Raw genomic sequence first — 15,742 nt, 5'->3', positions numbered from 1 at the left:
GTTTTCATTGAGGATATCTTTGTACTCCATTCAGCTTTCCCTCAATCCTAACCAGTCTCCCAGTTACTGCTGCTGAAAAACACCCCCACAGCATGATGCTGCCACCACCATGCTCCACTGTTGGGATGGTATTGAGCAGGTGAAGGGTGGTGCCTGGTTTCCTCCAGAAATAGCGTTTAGATTTGAGGCCAAACCGTTCAATCTTCGTTTCCTCAGACCAGAGAATCTTGTTCCTCATAGTCTGAGAGTCCTTCAGGTGCTTTTTTGCAAACTCCAAGCAGGCTTTCATGCATTATGCACTGTGGAGAGGCTTCAGGGCCATTCACAAAGCACAGCATTTCTCGTGCATACGCAGTGGGCACCCGGCTGTGAAGCCACAAGCTGTCACAGCCGGATGCCCACACTAAAGATGTTGGCACCAGGGAGAGAAGACAGCCAGTGAAACCAGCGGTGGTGAGGACACTGCTGGACCGAGGGACAGGTGAGTGGCTGTATTTTAAAAGTCAGCAGCTACAGTTTTTGTAGCTGCTGACTTTTTTTTTTTCAGCTGAAACTCCGTTTTAAGGGGCAGCTGCTTTGGGCCCTGCCTGGCACTGCTGCACTGCTGACTCGGACTGTTCCTCTCTTCTGCCACAGAAGAGCCGAGCGGCCTTCCCAGTATTCTAACACCGCGGTGGGGAGGGCGGGGGAGTCCTGGTCAATATTCTCTCTATAAGACGCACAGACATTTCCCCCCATTTTTTGGGTGGAAAAAGTGCATCTTATCGAGTGAAAGATACGCCATTTATACTAATGTGTCAAGATGCAATTTAAAACTGTGAGGACCATTATCTTCAGATTAACCTTTTCATGTAGAGAGAATGTGAATTTACATTTGAGTTTAGAACTAGGAATTCACACCTGTGCAAGCTCCTAGTTCTGAGACCACACTGTTACTGACTGTTATTGGTTTCATACTGATGATGGTGAACCACTCAGATTCCTGATCATGCAATCCTATGTAGTGATTGATCATTGGCGGAAACTTGAGCTGTCAAAAACAGCCAGGTTCGAGAGTCAGCAGCCATGTCAAGTGTGGACTGCTACCATCAGGGAAGATTTTTATTGACACATCCTCAGCACAGAATATCATGCTGAGGAAAGTCAATATATGGGCTGCAGGCTGGGATGGTTAAATAGTAATTAATTACCTTTTCGTTTACTCCAAGCAGTTACAGGCTTTACAAAGTCCACAGGAGGCTTGCATTGGGTTGCTGGCAATTGGAAAAAAGTAGCCTGTTAAGACCAATTTAACTCTAAGCATATGTTTATTAAAGCAGAACTAAACCTATCAATTAAACTGTTTCCCAAAAGAAAGCTTGTGTAAGAAATGTTTAATAAATGTTATTAAATCCTTAATCAAACATATGCTGTGTTCTGCAATGTTTTCATTTACATTCTGCCTAATTACATACAAACAGTATGTTACATTCAAGGCAAGCCTCTGGTGATAGGTGTCACAGTTGGACCTTTCCAGCCCTCAAATGGGTGGTGTCATAGTGTTACAGATGGTCATATGTGCAAAACTGAGGCAACTACAAATCTAAATAGAGGCAAACGTGACCCCATCCTCTCTAGATACGGGACTGAAACTGGGGGGTTTGTGCCCCGGGTGCCACATTGAGAGGGACACCACCGGGGGTGTCAGCATCCAGGAAAAGGTCAGAAGGAAGAGAGAGCTAGGCCAACACGGCCACATCTACAGTACAGCCTGGAGGTGGGCCACACATTGGAACCTGGAGAGGTGGGGCATCGGAGGCAGCATTTAGTGGAACCAATGGTCTGTATTTTCTTCCTGGAGCAGCTGAACACCTGCTTCTCCTGCAGGAGGAAAATACAGTCCATTGGTTCCACTGAATGTTGCTCCCACTACCCTTCCTCTCCAGGTTTCCCTTCCTTCTCTTGCCAGGCCCCTTGTGCTCCCTTGCCCCCCCATCCCCCACAGTGTTGCTGGCTCTCCTCCTGTCCTCTCCTCTCCTGCTGGCTGCTGTGGAGGATGTTTCAGAATGTAGAGCAGGGGAAAGGGCTGGTAAACATGTAATTTACTAGCTCTTTCCTTTTGTGAGTGAACATAGTGAGAGATTGTTATTGAGCACTCACTGTGTTCATTCATAACTGAAGCATTGTAAACTGTGTTTACTATGCTTCAGTTTGTGAATGAATAGGAGGACGCTCAACACAGAGCACCTCCCATTCATTCACTATTCACTGCAGCTGAGGCTGCAGGAAAAAGGGACTGGGCAATTACTTTCTCTGTCCCAAAAGTGAGACATCAGGGATATGTTAGAGCCCTCATATTTCACCAAACCCCCCAACAGCAGGGCTCTTTAAAAAAAATTAAAATAATATTGTAAAAAAAACTATAAAAATAAAATAAGAAACTACTGACATCCATGTCCACTGCCCTACTGACACCTCTTCAGGGGCAGGTGCTAAACTGAGTCTTTGCCTGGGATGAAAGAATGTCCAGCCTCGTCACTGAGCAGATAGGAGTATTTAGTTCCCCATTAAAAAAAACTGGAACTATTTTGGGGTGGTAGTTGGTGCCTCTATAAGTCAAGTACTTGTAAAATGATTCTGAAGATTCTTACATTATGAAACTTAATTATGTTCCTTTAGTGTAGCTATAAAAGGCTGATGACAGCATTACTGGCTCCCTCGTGGATTATCTGTAGGAGTGTACAAAGTGTGTATCTTTTATCATTAATGATTTTATCGCTACCAAAAATGGTTCTTTTCCGCTTCCTTCAAAAGACAGCTCATAGAAATTCATGATTGTCAGCTAGATGCTAATGCTATGATAACTATCATTTTTGTTAATTGTCTTTTACATACAAATTACCACCAAGATCAAGACTATACCACCCAGGCAGCAAATTTAACTGATCTCAAGATAAAACCTAAAAAAACAAAGACTGTAAAAATGAGAAATTGGTGCATGGTAGTAAAAATACTACATGTGTTATGCTTCAGTTAATTGTCAAAATGTGTTTTTACATTTAAAATGGAATGGGCAGAAGCAAAAATGACATAAATGATGCAATTCACCCTTAACATAGCAGTTTTGTTTTTCTAAAACTGTAACAAAGTTTAAAGAGTTAGTTCACCCTTTGCAAATAACTGCCTATAAAAGTATGGGGTGCCTGTAAAAAAAGCAAACTGCAGCTTTGACCATCGTTAAATAATGCCCTTGCTAAAGATATAGGCCATTTATGTACCTCCCAAAGCCAGGGCGATAAACTATCAGAGATGGCATCATCCCATCTTGTCTTGTTGCTAGAACATTGCTGAGACACTCCCAGTTAGTTCAACCCTCCTTGGATGTGCTCTCTCTCCCCATTGCGGTAGCTCTGAGCTCAGTTATACAGCAATGGAGAATATAGTGGACCACAGGTTTGTGGGAGTTTGTGAGCTCCTGTGATGGAGGGGGTGAGCAGTAATGCCTGGGAGCATCTTATCAATGTCCTAGCAACAAGGTAGGATGGTATAATGCCACCTCTGGGAGTTTTATGGACAGACCTCGAGAGGTACGTAAATGGCCTACACCTATAACAAGGGTGTTATTCAGCATTGGTCAAAATGGCACAGTTTGCTTTTATCTACTTGCAGTTTTTTGGTAAAGGTGAACTAACCCTTTAATACCTGTTCATAATGCCAGTAGACGCATTGACTTTCACTTATTTATTACAGGTACTTGTATAGTGCTGTCAATTTATGTAGTGCTTTACATGTATATATATTGTACATTCACATCAGCCCCTAGCCCTCAAGGAGCATACAATCTAAGGTCTCTAACTCACATTACTTTAGACAGAAAACAATTAACCTACCAGCATATCTTTGGAATGTGATCGGATACCGGAGTACCCAGAGGAAACCCACACAGGGATAGGGAGAACATGCTAAACTCCAGGCAGGTGGTGCCGTGTTTGGGATTCAATCCAGCAACCCTAGTACTGGCAGGCGAAAGTGCTAACCATTTAGCCACTGTGCTGCCCATGTAATAGGGTAACTTATTCTGCAGTGAATTGCAGCAGCATTGCCATCCTGTGGATGGATATGTAGTCTTAGATGGACTAAGTAAACCACAAATAAATGTAAGTGCCCATTCAGGGCAAAGTAACATTCTTTTGATAGCGACCTGCTACTTAAACTTGCAATCCTGCGTAAATGCCCTGTGCAAGCTAACACCCTTCCCCTTGCCCCTTTTTGACAGCTTCTGGGCATGGTAATTGGTTGATCAGGTGCCAAGCGCACTGAATTATGGCAGGAGGGTAGAAGGCCACATGCTTCTTCATAACTGGAAGTAGCGTCTGGCTAGCAGGGTAGCAATGCAAAGTTAGGAAGGTGTTTACAATAGAGAGGCAGATAAAGTGCCAGGTTTACTTTAACCCTAATTCATATGTGTACATGTTATTTTTTGCAGGTGATGGAGGTGAAAGGTCAGATGATTCATGTTCCTGAGTCCAATTCTATTCTATTTTTGGGTTCTCCACGTGTTGACAAACTGGATGAGCTGATGGGGCGAGGCTTGCATCTTTCTGACATACCCATCCATGATGCCACCCGTGATGTCATCCTGGTTGGAGAGCAGGCTAAGGCTCAGGATGGCCTCAAGAAACGAATGGATAAACTGAAAGCCACCTTAGAAAAAACCCACCAGGCTTTGGAGGAGGAGAAGAAAAAGACCGTGGATCTTCTGTATTCCATATTCCCCGGAGACGTGGCTCAGCAACTCTGGGAGGGGAAGTCTGTTCAGGCCAGGAAGTTTGATGATGTCACCATGCTCTTTTCTGACATTGTGGGGTTCACAGCCGTCTGTGCACAATGCACTCCAATGCAAGTGATTAGTATGTTGAATGAACTCTACACTCGATTTGATTACCAGTGTGGATTCCTGGATATATATAAGGTAATCCAGTTTAATTATGTTTATCATTGTATTTCTGCATCTCAGCAAATTATTTTGAAAGATATTATTGTATATGCTTTTATAAAATCGGAAATCTAGGCTAATGGAAAAAAGCTTTAGCAACTACCTAAACACCTATTGGGCCAGATCCCATTTCCTTTCACAATGTTTCTCATTCATAGATTCCATGTTTTCAAATAAACAGCCCTTGCTTTTAGTAGAGTTATTCTAAAAATCAGGTTCTTGCTAAGAATATGATCCCTGGCTCTTGCTGAGATTAAGATCAGTTTCACACACCAATTTTCTAGAAACAGTTCAGCAGATATGAGGCATCCTTTTAGCCACAGGGATTTGATCTCCCAAAGCATGATGGAAGCTGATATAACCAGTGACATACTGATGAAAAGGAACAGCTGCACAGAGGGTAATGGGAAACACTATCAAAAGTAAGGGCCACAAGTATATAGTGTTCATTTTGAACCAAAAGGCAGAGCTGTAGTTAGGCACCATGCTGCTATAGGAATATTGAATTTGTCACTGAATATAATACCCAAGCTACTGCTGATGATGCTATCCAAGGCTGAAAACTGTTGCTCAGTGGCTGGGATGTGCAGTCCCTCAATACTCTAAGGCTCCATGCACACTAGCATTTTTTTAAGCTCCTAGAAAGCTGTTATTAGCATTATTTTTTCAGCTCCTATTTTTTTATTTTATTTATTTATTTCAGGTACTTATATAGCGCTGTCAATTTTACACAGCACTTTACATACATATATATTGTACATTCACATCAGTCCCTAACCCTCAAGGGGCATACAATCTAAGGTCCCTAACTCACACTCATACTAGGGACAATTTTAGACAGGATCCAATGAACCTATCAGCATGTCTTTGGAGTGTGGGAGGAAACCGGAGTACCCAGAGGAAACCCACGCAGGCACAGGAAGAACATGCAAACTCCAGGCAGGTGGAGCCATGGCTGGGGTTCGAATCAGTGACCCTAGTAGTGCCAGGCAGAAGTGCTAACCATTTAGCCACTGTGCCTCCTAGATGCTAAATAGTGCTATCCTGTGTGTCTATTCACACTATTTTAGGCTGGTAGCATTTTTTGAGTTTGTGTTTAGGAGCATAAAAAAATTGTTTTTGTAGTTTTTTGGAGTGTTTTTCCGGCACAAAATATGCTGAATGCTTCTAAATGCTACTGAAACGCTCCTAGCAGCTTTTTTTCTAGCGTTTTTTTTCTACATCTACTGTAAAAATGCTAATAAAATGCGAACGCTCCAAAACGCTACTAAACACTACTACAAGCTGGCACAAAAACGCTATTATCAGCTTTCTTTTCTAGTGTTTTTTGAGCTTATAAAAAATGCTAGTGTGCATGGAGCCAAAATGTAGATACATATAAGCCGCCAACTTGGACATTGAAAATCTTTATTGCGTACACAAGTTTATCCAGTAAAACAAAGCATTGTTTTGCTGCATGTAGGCAATAAAGATTTTCAATGTTTGAGTCCACTAAGTTGCTGGCTTATATCTATCAATGTTTAAATTGCGATGCCTTTTTATAAAGGCTCCCATATTTTGTACCTTGATCAGCCTAAAAAAGCAAGCATTCTTTCAGTTTTATATGTGGAACTATTATTCAACTGTACGTCCTGTTAAACAAGAGCAAGGGGAGATTTCAACTGAACTGTTGTGTGACTCCTCTAAACAGTCTTTGCACTCCTTTCCTACCATGGTAGTTTTGCTAGACTTACCAGACTGGGAAAATTGTAGCCCTGCTGGCCTTGGCAGCCATTGTAAATTAGATCTAGATCCCATCAGCAGTTAATAAAGAACTGCTGAAGAACAACACAATATTGTTGCTGTCGGTTGCTGACTATGTACCTGATTGTATGTTTTCTACAAGAATGGGACTCTAGATTGCTCTGGACCTCAGGCTGGCCACAAAAGAACTCTTCTCAGGCAATGTGAACGTGTACAATGTGAATTTAGACTAATTGTTTCGCTGAATTAAGTGTTGCCAGGGTTGTAAGGAACAGAGCAGAATCCTTTCACCACTAATATACTCATTTCATCAACAGAACTGTTGTGTATTACCATTTATTAACGGCTGCCGGAATGTTCTTGCAAAGTTCTTGTGGAAATAAGCTCTAATATCTTTTTTGGAAATGCTTGCAAACAGCAATTAGGCTCCATGCACACTGCGGTTAAAAAAGCCAGTTCCCTTGGCAGAAAAAAATATTAATATACAGCGTTTTTGTACACAGTGTAGGCGAGTTTAGGAGAGTATACCGTTTTTTTCTTCAAGAAAGTTCCAATCAAAAACTTGAACCAGAATGGTTTTTTTCCTGCCTCCAAATGTTGAGCTTAAAGGATAAGTTCACCTTTTGGACAAAATTAACAAATGCACATTTTCTTACAGATAAAAAAATGTGCATTTGTTATTTGTTTCCAAAGAAGCCTGGAAAGCATTGCACTAGCGATCAGTAGATTGCTGATGCCATGTAGGTCTCCTGCAGACCTGTCAGAAGATCTGCTTGTCGTACGGGATATACAAGCAAGCAGATATTCTGACAGGAAGCTTCAATGAACTACCACGATGCTCCCCAATGCCGTGGTAGTTCACTGAAAACTACAAGCACACTGCTTCTAGGGCCATGATAGGTCCATGAATGAATGATGGGCAGAAGGGGGCGCCAATCTAAGTGTAGAGGGTCATTATTTTATTAATAACATAGGGTGTTAAAACTACTCACAAACATGAGGAGTAAGAAGCATGGTAAGGTAATCCTTTGGTAAGCCATAAGTCCACCAGCGGTGTGGGTCTTGGTCGTTCAGGATTAACGGGAATGGAGCTGTCAGCTGTCAGCAGTGCAGTGAGTTTGAAAATGGCGCCTAAACCAGCGTGGACCGCAAGGAAGACAGGGACTTGGCGGGCAACCAATGGCAGAGCAGGAAAAATGTCAGGTGACGCGTTTCGAAGCAGTTGCTTCTTCTTCAGACCAGGGACCAGAGTACTGCATCGTTCTATGGGGAGCTGCCTTCACCTGCCATATTCCACTTAGGATCGCTGGATTGTGGACTTTTATGTCTTGTCTGTCAATTTTTGTTGCATTATCTTTTATTGTATCATTATTGATTTTTATTATCATTCTTTACATATATCCCCTATCCCTTCCTCTTTTATATTTTATATTGACCATCCAACATATTTAGAATTTTATTAGTCTGGTCCCCACCCAGCGTCAATTTGTTCTTTTTTCTATATATCCATGAATGAATAACGTGGCCATGTGGGCGGAGCCCTGCATGGCCGCACTGTTTTCAAATCTGAGAGCTAGTACGGGGAAACTTCTCCCCGTACTATCTGTCAGAGGGAGGGGGATGGCGGGCACAGCTGCAGCTATGAAAACATGTTACATGTTCCTCCCTAAAAATGAGTGGAACGTGTAACATGCTGCCAAAGGTGAACTTATCCTTTAAAATACGCCTCTAATAATCCTAATGTGCATGGACACATAGGATAACATGGAGCTGCTTCTACAGGCAAAACACAAAACTCCTGTAAAAGAAGCGATTTTTAAGCCAGTGTGCATGGAGCCTAACACTTATTAAAATGTAACTCGGATGTATAGTATTAAAGCTCCAAAGTACAGTACAATTATTGTTACTATAAATTTAATGTTGCGGTAAGCAATGTTCTTAGCTTCTTTTCTTAAAGGATAAGATCTCCTTTTAACAAAAAATGCAGGTAAAAAAATGTGCATTTATTATTTTTTATTTGTGGAGCTTCTAAAGCATTGCACCTGCGATCAACAGACCACTGGTTCCTTGCCCCTGACATATCAGTATATCTACTTGCTTGTGCATCTCGTATGAGCAAGCATATACTACTGACAAGAAGGCTCAATGAACTACCACGGCACTATGGAGCGCCATGGTACTTCACTGAAAACTACAAGCCGACATCTGCAAAGGCTGTTGGAACTTGTAGTGTCCTCATTCAAAGAATACTCTGAATGAATGACATGGCCGAACAGGCAGACATGTTTTTTTTAAATTGTGACAGCTAGCAGGGAGGAGAAGCGGTCATGCAACACTGCACCCAAATGAAATTTACATCCTTTATTCCCCACAATAGAGCTTTCTTTCGATGGTATTTGATCGCCCCTGCGTTTTTATTTTTTTTGCGCTATAAACAAAAAAACGACAATTTTGAGAAAAAAACAATATTTTTGACTTTTTGCTATTAAACATGTTCAATAAAAAATTTTTAAAAATCAAATTTTGTCATGAACTTAGGGCAAAATGTATTTTGCTACTTGTCTTTGCTAAAAAATATCCCAATATGTGTAAATTAATTGGTTTATATGAAAGTTATGGCGGTATATATACTTGAATTTTTTTTTAACTAGTAATGGCGGCGATAAGCGACTTATAGCGGGACTGCATCGTGCATTCTGACACTGGGGGGAACTGACTTGGTGTCACTGTCATCCCCAGTGACACCAATACAGTGATCGGTGCTAAAAAAAAGCACTGGCACTGGGCAGGAAGGGGATAACATCTGGGGCAATCAAAAGGTAAATTGTGTGCTGTGTGCTGTTTGACAGTGTGCAGTTTTACTATGGGGGCTGTGTGCTGTGTTTCAACTGTAAGCTATGCAGAGCCATACAAAGCATTGTGCAGGAGCTGACAGGGGAGAGAACTGTATTGTTTGCATACAGTTCTCTACCCCGTCGGTAATACTTGGCGATCACCGGATGCCAGAGAGAAATTACCGGCCGGAACCCGGTGATTGACAGCTGAGGCAACAAATGGCTCACGCGCCCCCTTCCCAGAGCTGCAAAATCACATATATTTACATGATTTTGCGCACCCCTGTAGCAGTATTTCTGCTATATGGTGGAGGGGGAGCGGCTCATAGAGCTCCCTCTTCTTACCTCTGGTTGCACAAAAACTGTTCTTCAGGAGTGAATACAGAAGTAGTCAACACTGAGCAGTTATGTGTTCTATGTCAGTGTCCCAGGGAAGTAGATCTGCAAATCACAGGCATAGATCAGTTCAGACCACTGAATTTGAATGCCATATAAAAGTAGTTCTTGTTAGTAGGTGGCAGGCAGCAGCAATAATTAGTGAAGTTGATTTACTAAAAGCAAGACTGTTTCCTTTGCAAGGGAAGAAATCTGTGCAAACAGATTTGCCTGAAAGCTTAGTGCACTAGGTGAAGCTCTGCAGACAATCATCATACAGTCAAGTGCCAGCAAAAATGCTATTTTTTTAAAATTTTATTTGCATGTTATTGGGTTACATTTCACCACATTCACTAAGCTGTAAGGAAAATTCTCTTGAAAAGTTCACAGCCTAGACAAGACCAGGGGCGGACTGACAACTCATGGGGCCCCCGGGCAATAGGGGATCATGGGGCCCCTGTGTCCTTGCCCAAACTCAAAAAAGCCTATTAAAAAGGTACCAGGGGCATCTCATGGGGCCCCCTACTGACCCCGGGCTCTCGGGCAGTGCCCGAGTTTCCAAATGGTCAGTCCGCCCCTGGACAAGACCCTAGTAGGGCAAGACTCTAAGAGAGAAGGAGACCTAAGGCCGCATTCACACTATGGTGTTTTAACTCGAGGGCGGAATCGCCATGATTCTGCCTGTGATATCAAAACGCTTTTCTAAAATAACAAATCACACAACAGCGTATTTGGGTGCCATTCATTTTAATTACACCTAAAAACGTGGTTCTGCGGACTTGCTATACATCACATTGCAGGACTGGATTATTTATCAAATGTCTATACTGTGTATTGACAAATATTTACTCTTGTTTTTTCAAGATCCTCTTGCTGTACTTGCTGCTGGCATTGTATTTTCTCTGTATTGTTGTCATGGTTTGTAACTTCTGTCTATACCTTTTCATTGTTTGAAAAAATAATAAAAAATAAATAAATGATCAGCTGCTCCAGTGTAAAATGACACCTGCAAATGTCATTAAGTAAATACAATTGAGAAAAAAAAAAGAAATTCTATTTACTATGTACTGTATATCATATGTAGTTAAAAAAGGATGATCTGCATATAACAGCAGTTACAGCAACTTAAAGAAGTAGTAAAGTCTGCTTTGTGATTTTTACCTACAAGTAAGCATATAATAAAGGTTACCTGAAGTTGAAGTGGAGCTCCACCCAAAAGGGGAAATTCTGCTTTAAGGATTGCCCCCCCCCGCTCCCCATTAAGGATTGGCACCTTTGTTGGGCAGGGACCCGAATTTGAGAGGTACCCGCTTCCATTTCTGGTCCGATCGCCTAGAAGGTGTCCTCCGTTCCTGTAGTCTTTTGGGACACATAATAGGTTCCAGAAGACTACAGTACCATTCATGAAGTGCAGCGCTACTTGTGCATGCGCAGCGGGTACCCGACTGTGAAGCTGCAAGCTGTCACAGCCGGGTGCCCACACTGAAGATGCCAGTCTCATGGAATCCAGGATGGCCGGTGAAACGGGATGCGGGGGACACACCACAGGACTGAGGGACAGGTAAGTGGCTGTTTTTTAAAAGTCAGCAGCTACAGTTTTTGTAGCTGCTGACTTTTATTTTTTGACAGGTGAGTGGAACGCCACTTTAAAATAAACATGCACCATTCATGAGATATTTGCTCTTTTTGGCAGCTGGTGTATGCTCTCTGAAGGAATGGCATGCCCGTGCCATTCCTTCAGGGCCCTGTGCCGTGGCCTGTGACTCCCGCATGCATGAGTGGGAGTGATATCATCACGGCTCGGTCAGTCAGATGGCCAGAGCTCGTGAATCCGGCAGAAAAACCGGGTGAAGATGGAAGCTTTGTCAGCGGTGAAAGCACACCACTGGAGGGCTTAATTCTAGGGTACTTATTTCATAATGTGCTAGTATACGATGCACACTAGCACATTATGCAATTGACTTGCAGATAATTTATTTATTTATTTTTTTTATAGCTGCAGTTTACTACCACTTTAATAAGTAAAAAAAACACATTTTAATAAAAAGCATTCCTATTAAACCCCTTATTAACCCTTAGTCAATTTGAATTACCTTACTAACTCATTCCTTCCCTTCTACCATTATCTTTTATTTGTCTGCTTTTTTGTATTTTCTTTTTTACCATTAATGTTAAAATTTATTACGTTTTTTGTTTTTATTTTTTTGTAATTTTTTCTGTGTTACATAAATAATTGCTCAAAACTGAGAAAGCCCTCTTTTTTAATTTGCAAATACTTTGCCATGTTTTGTATAAACTCATTTTAGTGTCAATATAAATGAGACAAATTATAAAATAAAATGTATACTTTTTTTACAGTAAAACTACATATTTTATAACACTGGTCAAAGCAGAAAAAAAACATTTTTTTTTACACAATTTCGGCTATAGATAGGGTAGAAACTAAATAAATATTACCAAAGGCAAGACTTGTTTATCCCGGAACAACAAGGTATGTATTACTTATTGATCTTAAATTCTGACAATGTTATAGCTGAATAAAAAGGCCCATAGCAGAAATCTAGAAATTGCTCTGGTGTAGGTATACAGATGTGAGAGCTGAAGCAGGTAATTAAAGCCTCCAGGATTCATTAGGGCTCATATACAAGGGCATACAGGGCCATCCAGCATGAAAAAAACAGCCACATTTCTGTGCCTGGGAGTCAGAGGTGTTGCATACAGCCACTTGCACAAGTCAATGACAGGATGGGGCTGTACACTGGTGAACACTGATCCAAAAGTATATATGCATACAGGTATGGATGGAAGTCCTTGGACGCAGACTGTTAGACCTTACAGGGCATCAGGCAGTGAAAGATAAAAATACTTTACGGTTAGATTAGCTGTCTTATTAGATTCTTAAAGTCTAGGCAGGGGCAGACTGACAACTCATGGGGCCCTTGGGCAATAGGGGATCATGGGGCCCCTGTGTTCTCGCCCACACCCAAAAAAGCCTATGAAAAAGCCAATGAAAGGTACCAGGGGCATCTCATGGGGCACCCTACTGATCCCAGGCCCTCGGGCAGTGCCCAAGTGCTCGAATGGTCAGTCCGCCCGAGTCCAGGTTACATGACACAAAGCAGTAAAATAAACTGTTCCAAACACCAGAGTGCATAGAGTTCTTTGGGACAAATTTTGGAACAAATTAGCAAAACTGTGCCCAATATGTAAACAGAAACCAGTGCAGCGCTAAAACATGACACACAGTAAGACTAAAAAATATTAAATACTAAATAATAATAATTAATGAATATTGGTGATATCAAATCTAAGTGGATGAAGCTCTATGATTGGCGCAATAAAATAAGTGCAACTTTGAAAGTCTTAAAGCAGAGTGTTCATAAAGTCGTGAAGGCATGACACAATCAGGTCAGCATACAGTGTTGCAAACGGGTCCTATTGTACAGTTGGTGTCAAATTATTCCATGTGGCTTTATCTGTGTGGGAGATTGATAAAAATACACATTCACCAGATGCGCATAATTAAAGCGCAATGTGTTGAATGGTATATTAACCAGGAATCAGCAGGAAGCCCCCTTTAAATGGACCAGACAGACAGCGTGGGAAAAAGATCCCTCCTCTAGATATGAGACTCCTCTGCAACCGCAGTTCACTGGGGTCATTTATCTTTCTCCTTCCATGGCTTTTCTCAACAGCATTCATTAGTTTTCTGAAGTCTGAAGGGGTTTTCACCCTGAAATTGTGGTAGATTTCCAGGAGAGGGGAATTCTTACTTATTGCCACGCTCCAGCACTGTCCCAGGCTTCTTCCTCTGGCCAATGTGGGTGGTCCTCACCAACCCCAGGTAGCTGTTATGTTTTAGCTGCACTGGTTTCTGTTTGGATTATGTGTAAGGTTTAGGGTTCCTTTTTAGTGCATTTGCGGCTGATTTAATCGGATCCCTGAGCGCTGGCTGTTTCTTTGTTCCTATTGTGCCCAATATGTACCTTGCCCCTTTAGGGGCTTTTGTAGTATTGTTGTGATATATAAATAATTACGCAACCAGGTAACCTTTTAAAGAAAATGTTGATAGCTCACATCCATGAACCTGCCACCGATCCTGTAACCGAACTGCTGTTGTTAGTAAAGTAATCCCAAACCAGCCTTATGTCCAAACCATTATCCACTTTATTAAACCTTTGATAAATTTCTCAAGCACATAATCTTTTTTTTTTATATGTATGTTTTGGGACTGCTTCTGGCACTGGGTGCTTTGAATCTGAGCAGGGCACAATGAAATGTCATGACTATCAAGAAATTCTGGTGTGAAACATACTGCTCAGTGTCAGACAGCTAAGGGAGGGTGGGGGACTTCTGATGGTGGTGGGGCTCTTGACATTTGTCAGTCATGTAAGGGGAGTGGGGTGCTCTGGACATCTGGTCTTCCAGATGCAACCGGCTCTTTGAGGGCAATCATAATGCTGAGTTTGACATTCCTGCTTTTGACCATTTGACATGGATGCTTTTTTTCTCTTTGCCATTACTTAGGCTCATAGAGTTTCAGAATTGACTGCCTTTGCCCCTAAGGAACCATCCTTGGGGGCAGGGGGCATTACTGCTAATTATTATTATTATAATACAGGATTTACTACTTGCATTCTCACTACTGATAGGGTGGTTGTTTGTCAATCAGCGGCTGTCCGGGCCTACTCCCAAACCAATTTTTTTAACTTGAAATCATTGGCTCTGCCTAATCAAGACAGGTCATCTCATTAGCATGTAGCTCAATGTTTTTTGCCCTGTCATATTAAAACACTTTGGTTCGTATTGTAAATGTTACATATAGAGAATAAAGAGGTACTAAGGATTAAGTTAGGGATCTAGGATCAATGCTGAAAACAAATATACTAAATTATAGGGTTGTATAATAATCCTTACTTTGATTGTTATTAGTACCAGTCCGTCTATTTTTCTATTTTTAGTGTATGTCCTTGTTAGTTTAGTTTTGACTGCAGTCAAACAACAGATAAATCCCTTCATTTTGTAAATAAACTCCATTTGCATCAAAAATTATGGGAACAGCAACATTTGTGTTCCCAAGAGGCGATCTCTTCCAAAAACTGTGGGAACTATTTCTTACTGCAGCAGGAAAAACAAATGATAGGACAGTGTGTCTGTGCATGGACTTTTCACTTCTAGATGTATAATACAAAAGGCTTTTTTGGCTGGAGATGGACTTTAAGGGGTTTATTTACTAAAGCTGTAGAGTGCAAAATCCGTCTCACTTCTGCATAGAAACCAATCAGCTTCCAGGTTTTATTGCCAAAGCTTAATTGAAAAAGCTGAAGTTAGAAGCTGATTGGTTTCTACACAGAAGTGAGATTGATTTTCAATTCCCCAGCTTTAGTAAATAAACTCCATAATGTCTGCAGGCTGAGTATAAATATATTATAGTATTTCTCCTGACAATAAGTCTTCATCCCTTCCCAGAAGGTCAAAATTAATAGCACAAAGACATATGGCTTTTTTTATCTCTACATTTCTGCAAACTTGATTTTGTCACAAAATTGTAGATTTTGAATGCACAAAAATGATGCCAAAATTGCTAACCTATTTCACTTAAAATTGCTAACCTATTTCCCTAGTGCACTGCAGGGGCGGACTGACAACTCATGGGGCCCCATGGGGAATAGGGGATCATGGGGCCCCTGTGTTCTTGCCCAAACTCAAAAAAGCCTATGAAAAAGGTACCAGGGGTATCTCATGGGGCCCCCTACTGACCCCGGGCCCTCGGGCAGTACCCAAATTTCTAAATGGTCAGTCCGCCCCTGGTGCA

At 41.5% G+C, this 15,742-nt stretch overlaps 1 protein-coding gene across 1 annotated transcript in view; it reads left to right on the top strand.

Moving 5' to 3' along the window:
* Nucleotides 1-15,742, top strand: part of GUCY1A2 (guanylate cyclase 1 soluble subunit alpha 2) — a 321,813-nt gene that overhangs the window by 222,097 nt on the left and 83,974 nt on the right. Inside the window, exon 5 of the mRNA XM_089687296.1 lies at nt 4,466-4,951. Coding sequence (XP_089543422.1) covers nt 4,466-4,951 — 486 coding nt within the window. The remainder of the gene's footprint in view (nt 1-4,465; nt 4,952-15,742) is intronic.

The sequence above is a fragment of the Staurois parvus genome, unplaced genomic scaffold (genome assembly GCF_062004578.1).
Source record: "Staurois parvus isolate SC_StPar_1 unplaced genomic scaffold, SC_StPar_1.0 ptg000422l, whole genome shotgun sequence".
Lineage (NCBI taxonomy): Eukaryota > Metazoa > Chordata > Amphibia > Anura > Ranidae > Staurois > Staurois parvus.
This window is presented reverse-complemented; position numbering and strand designations above follow the sequence as displayed.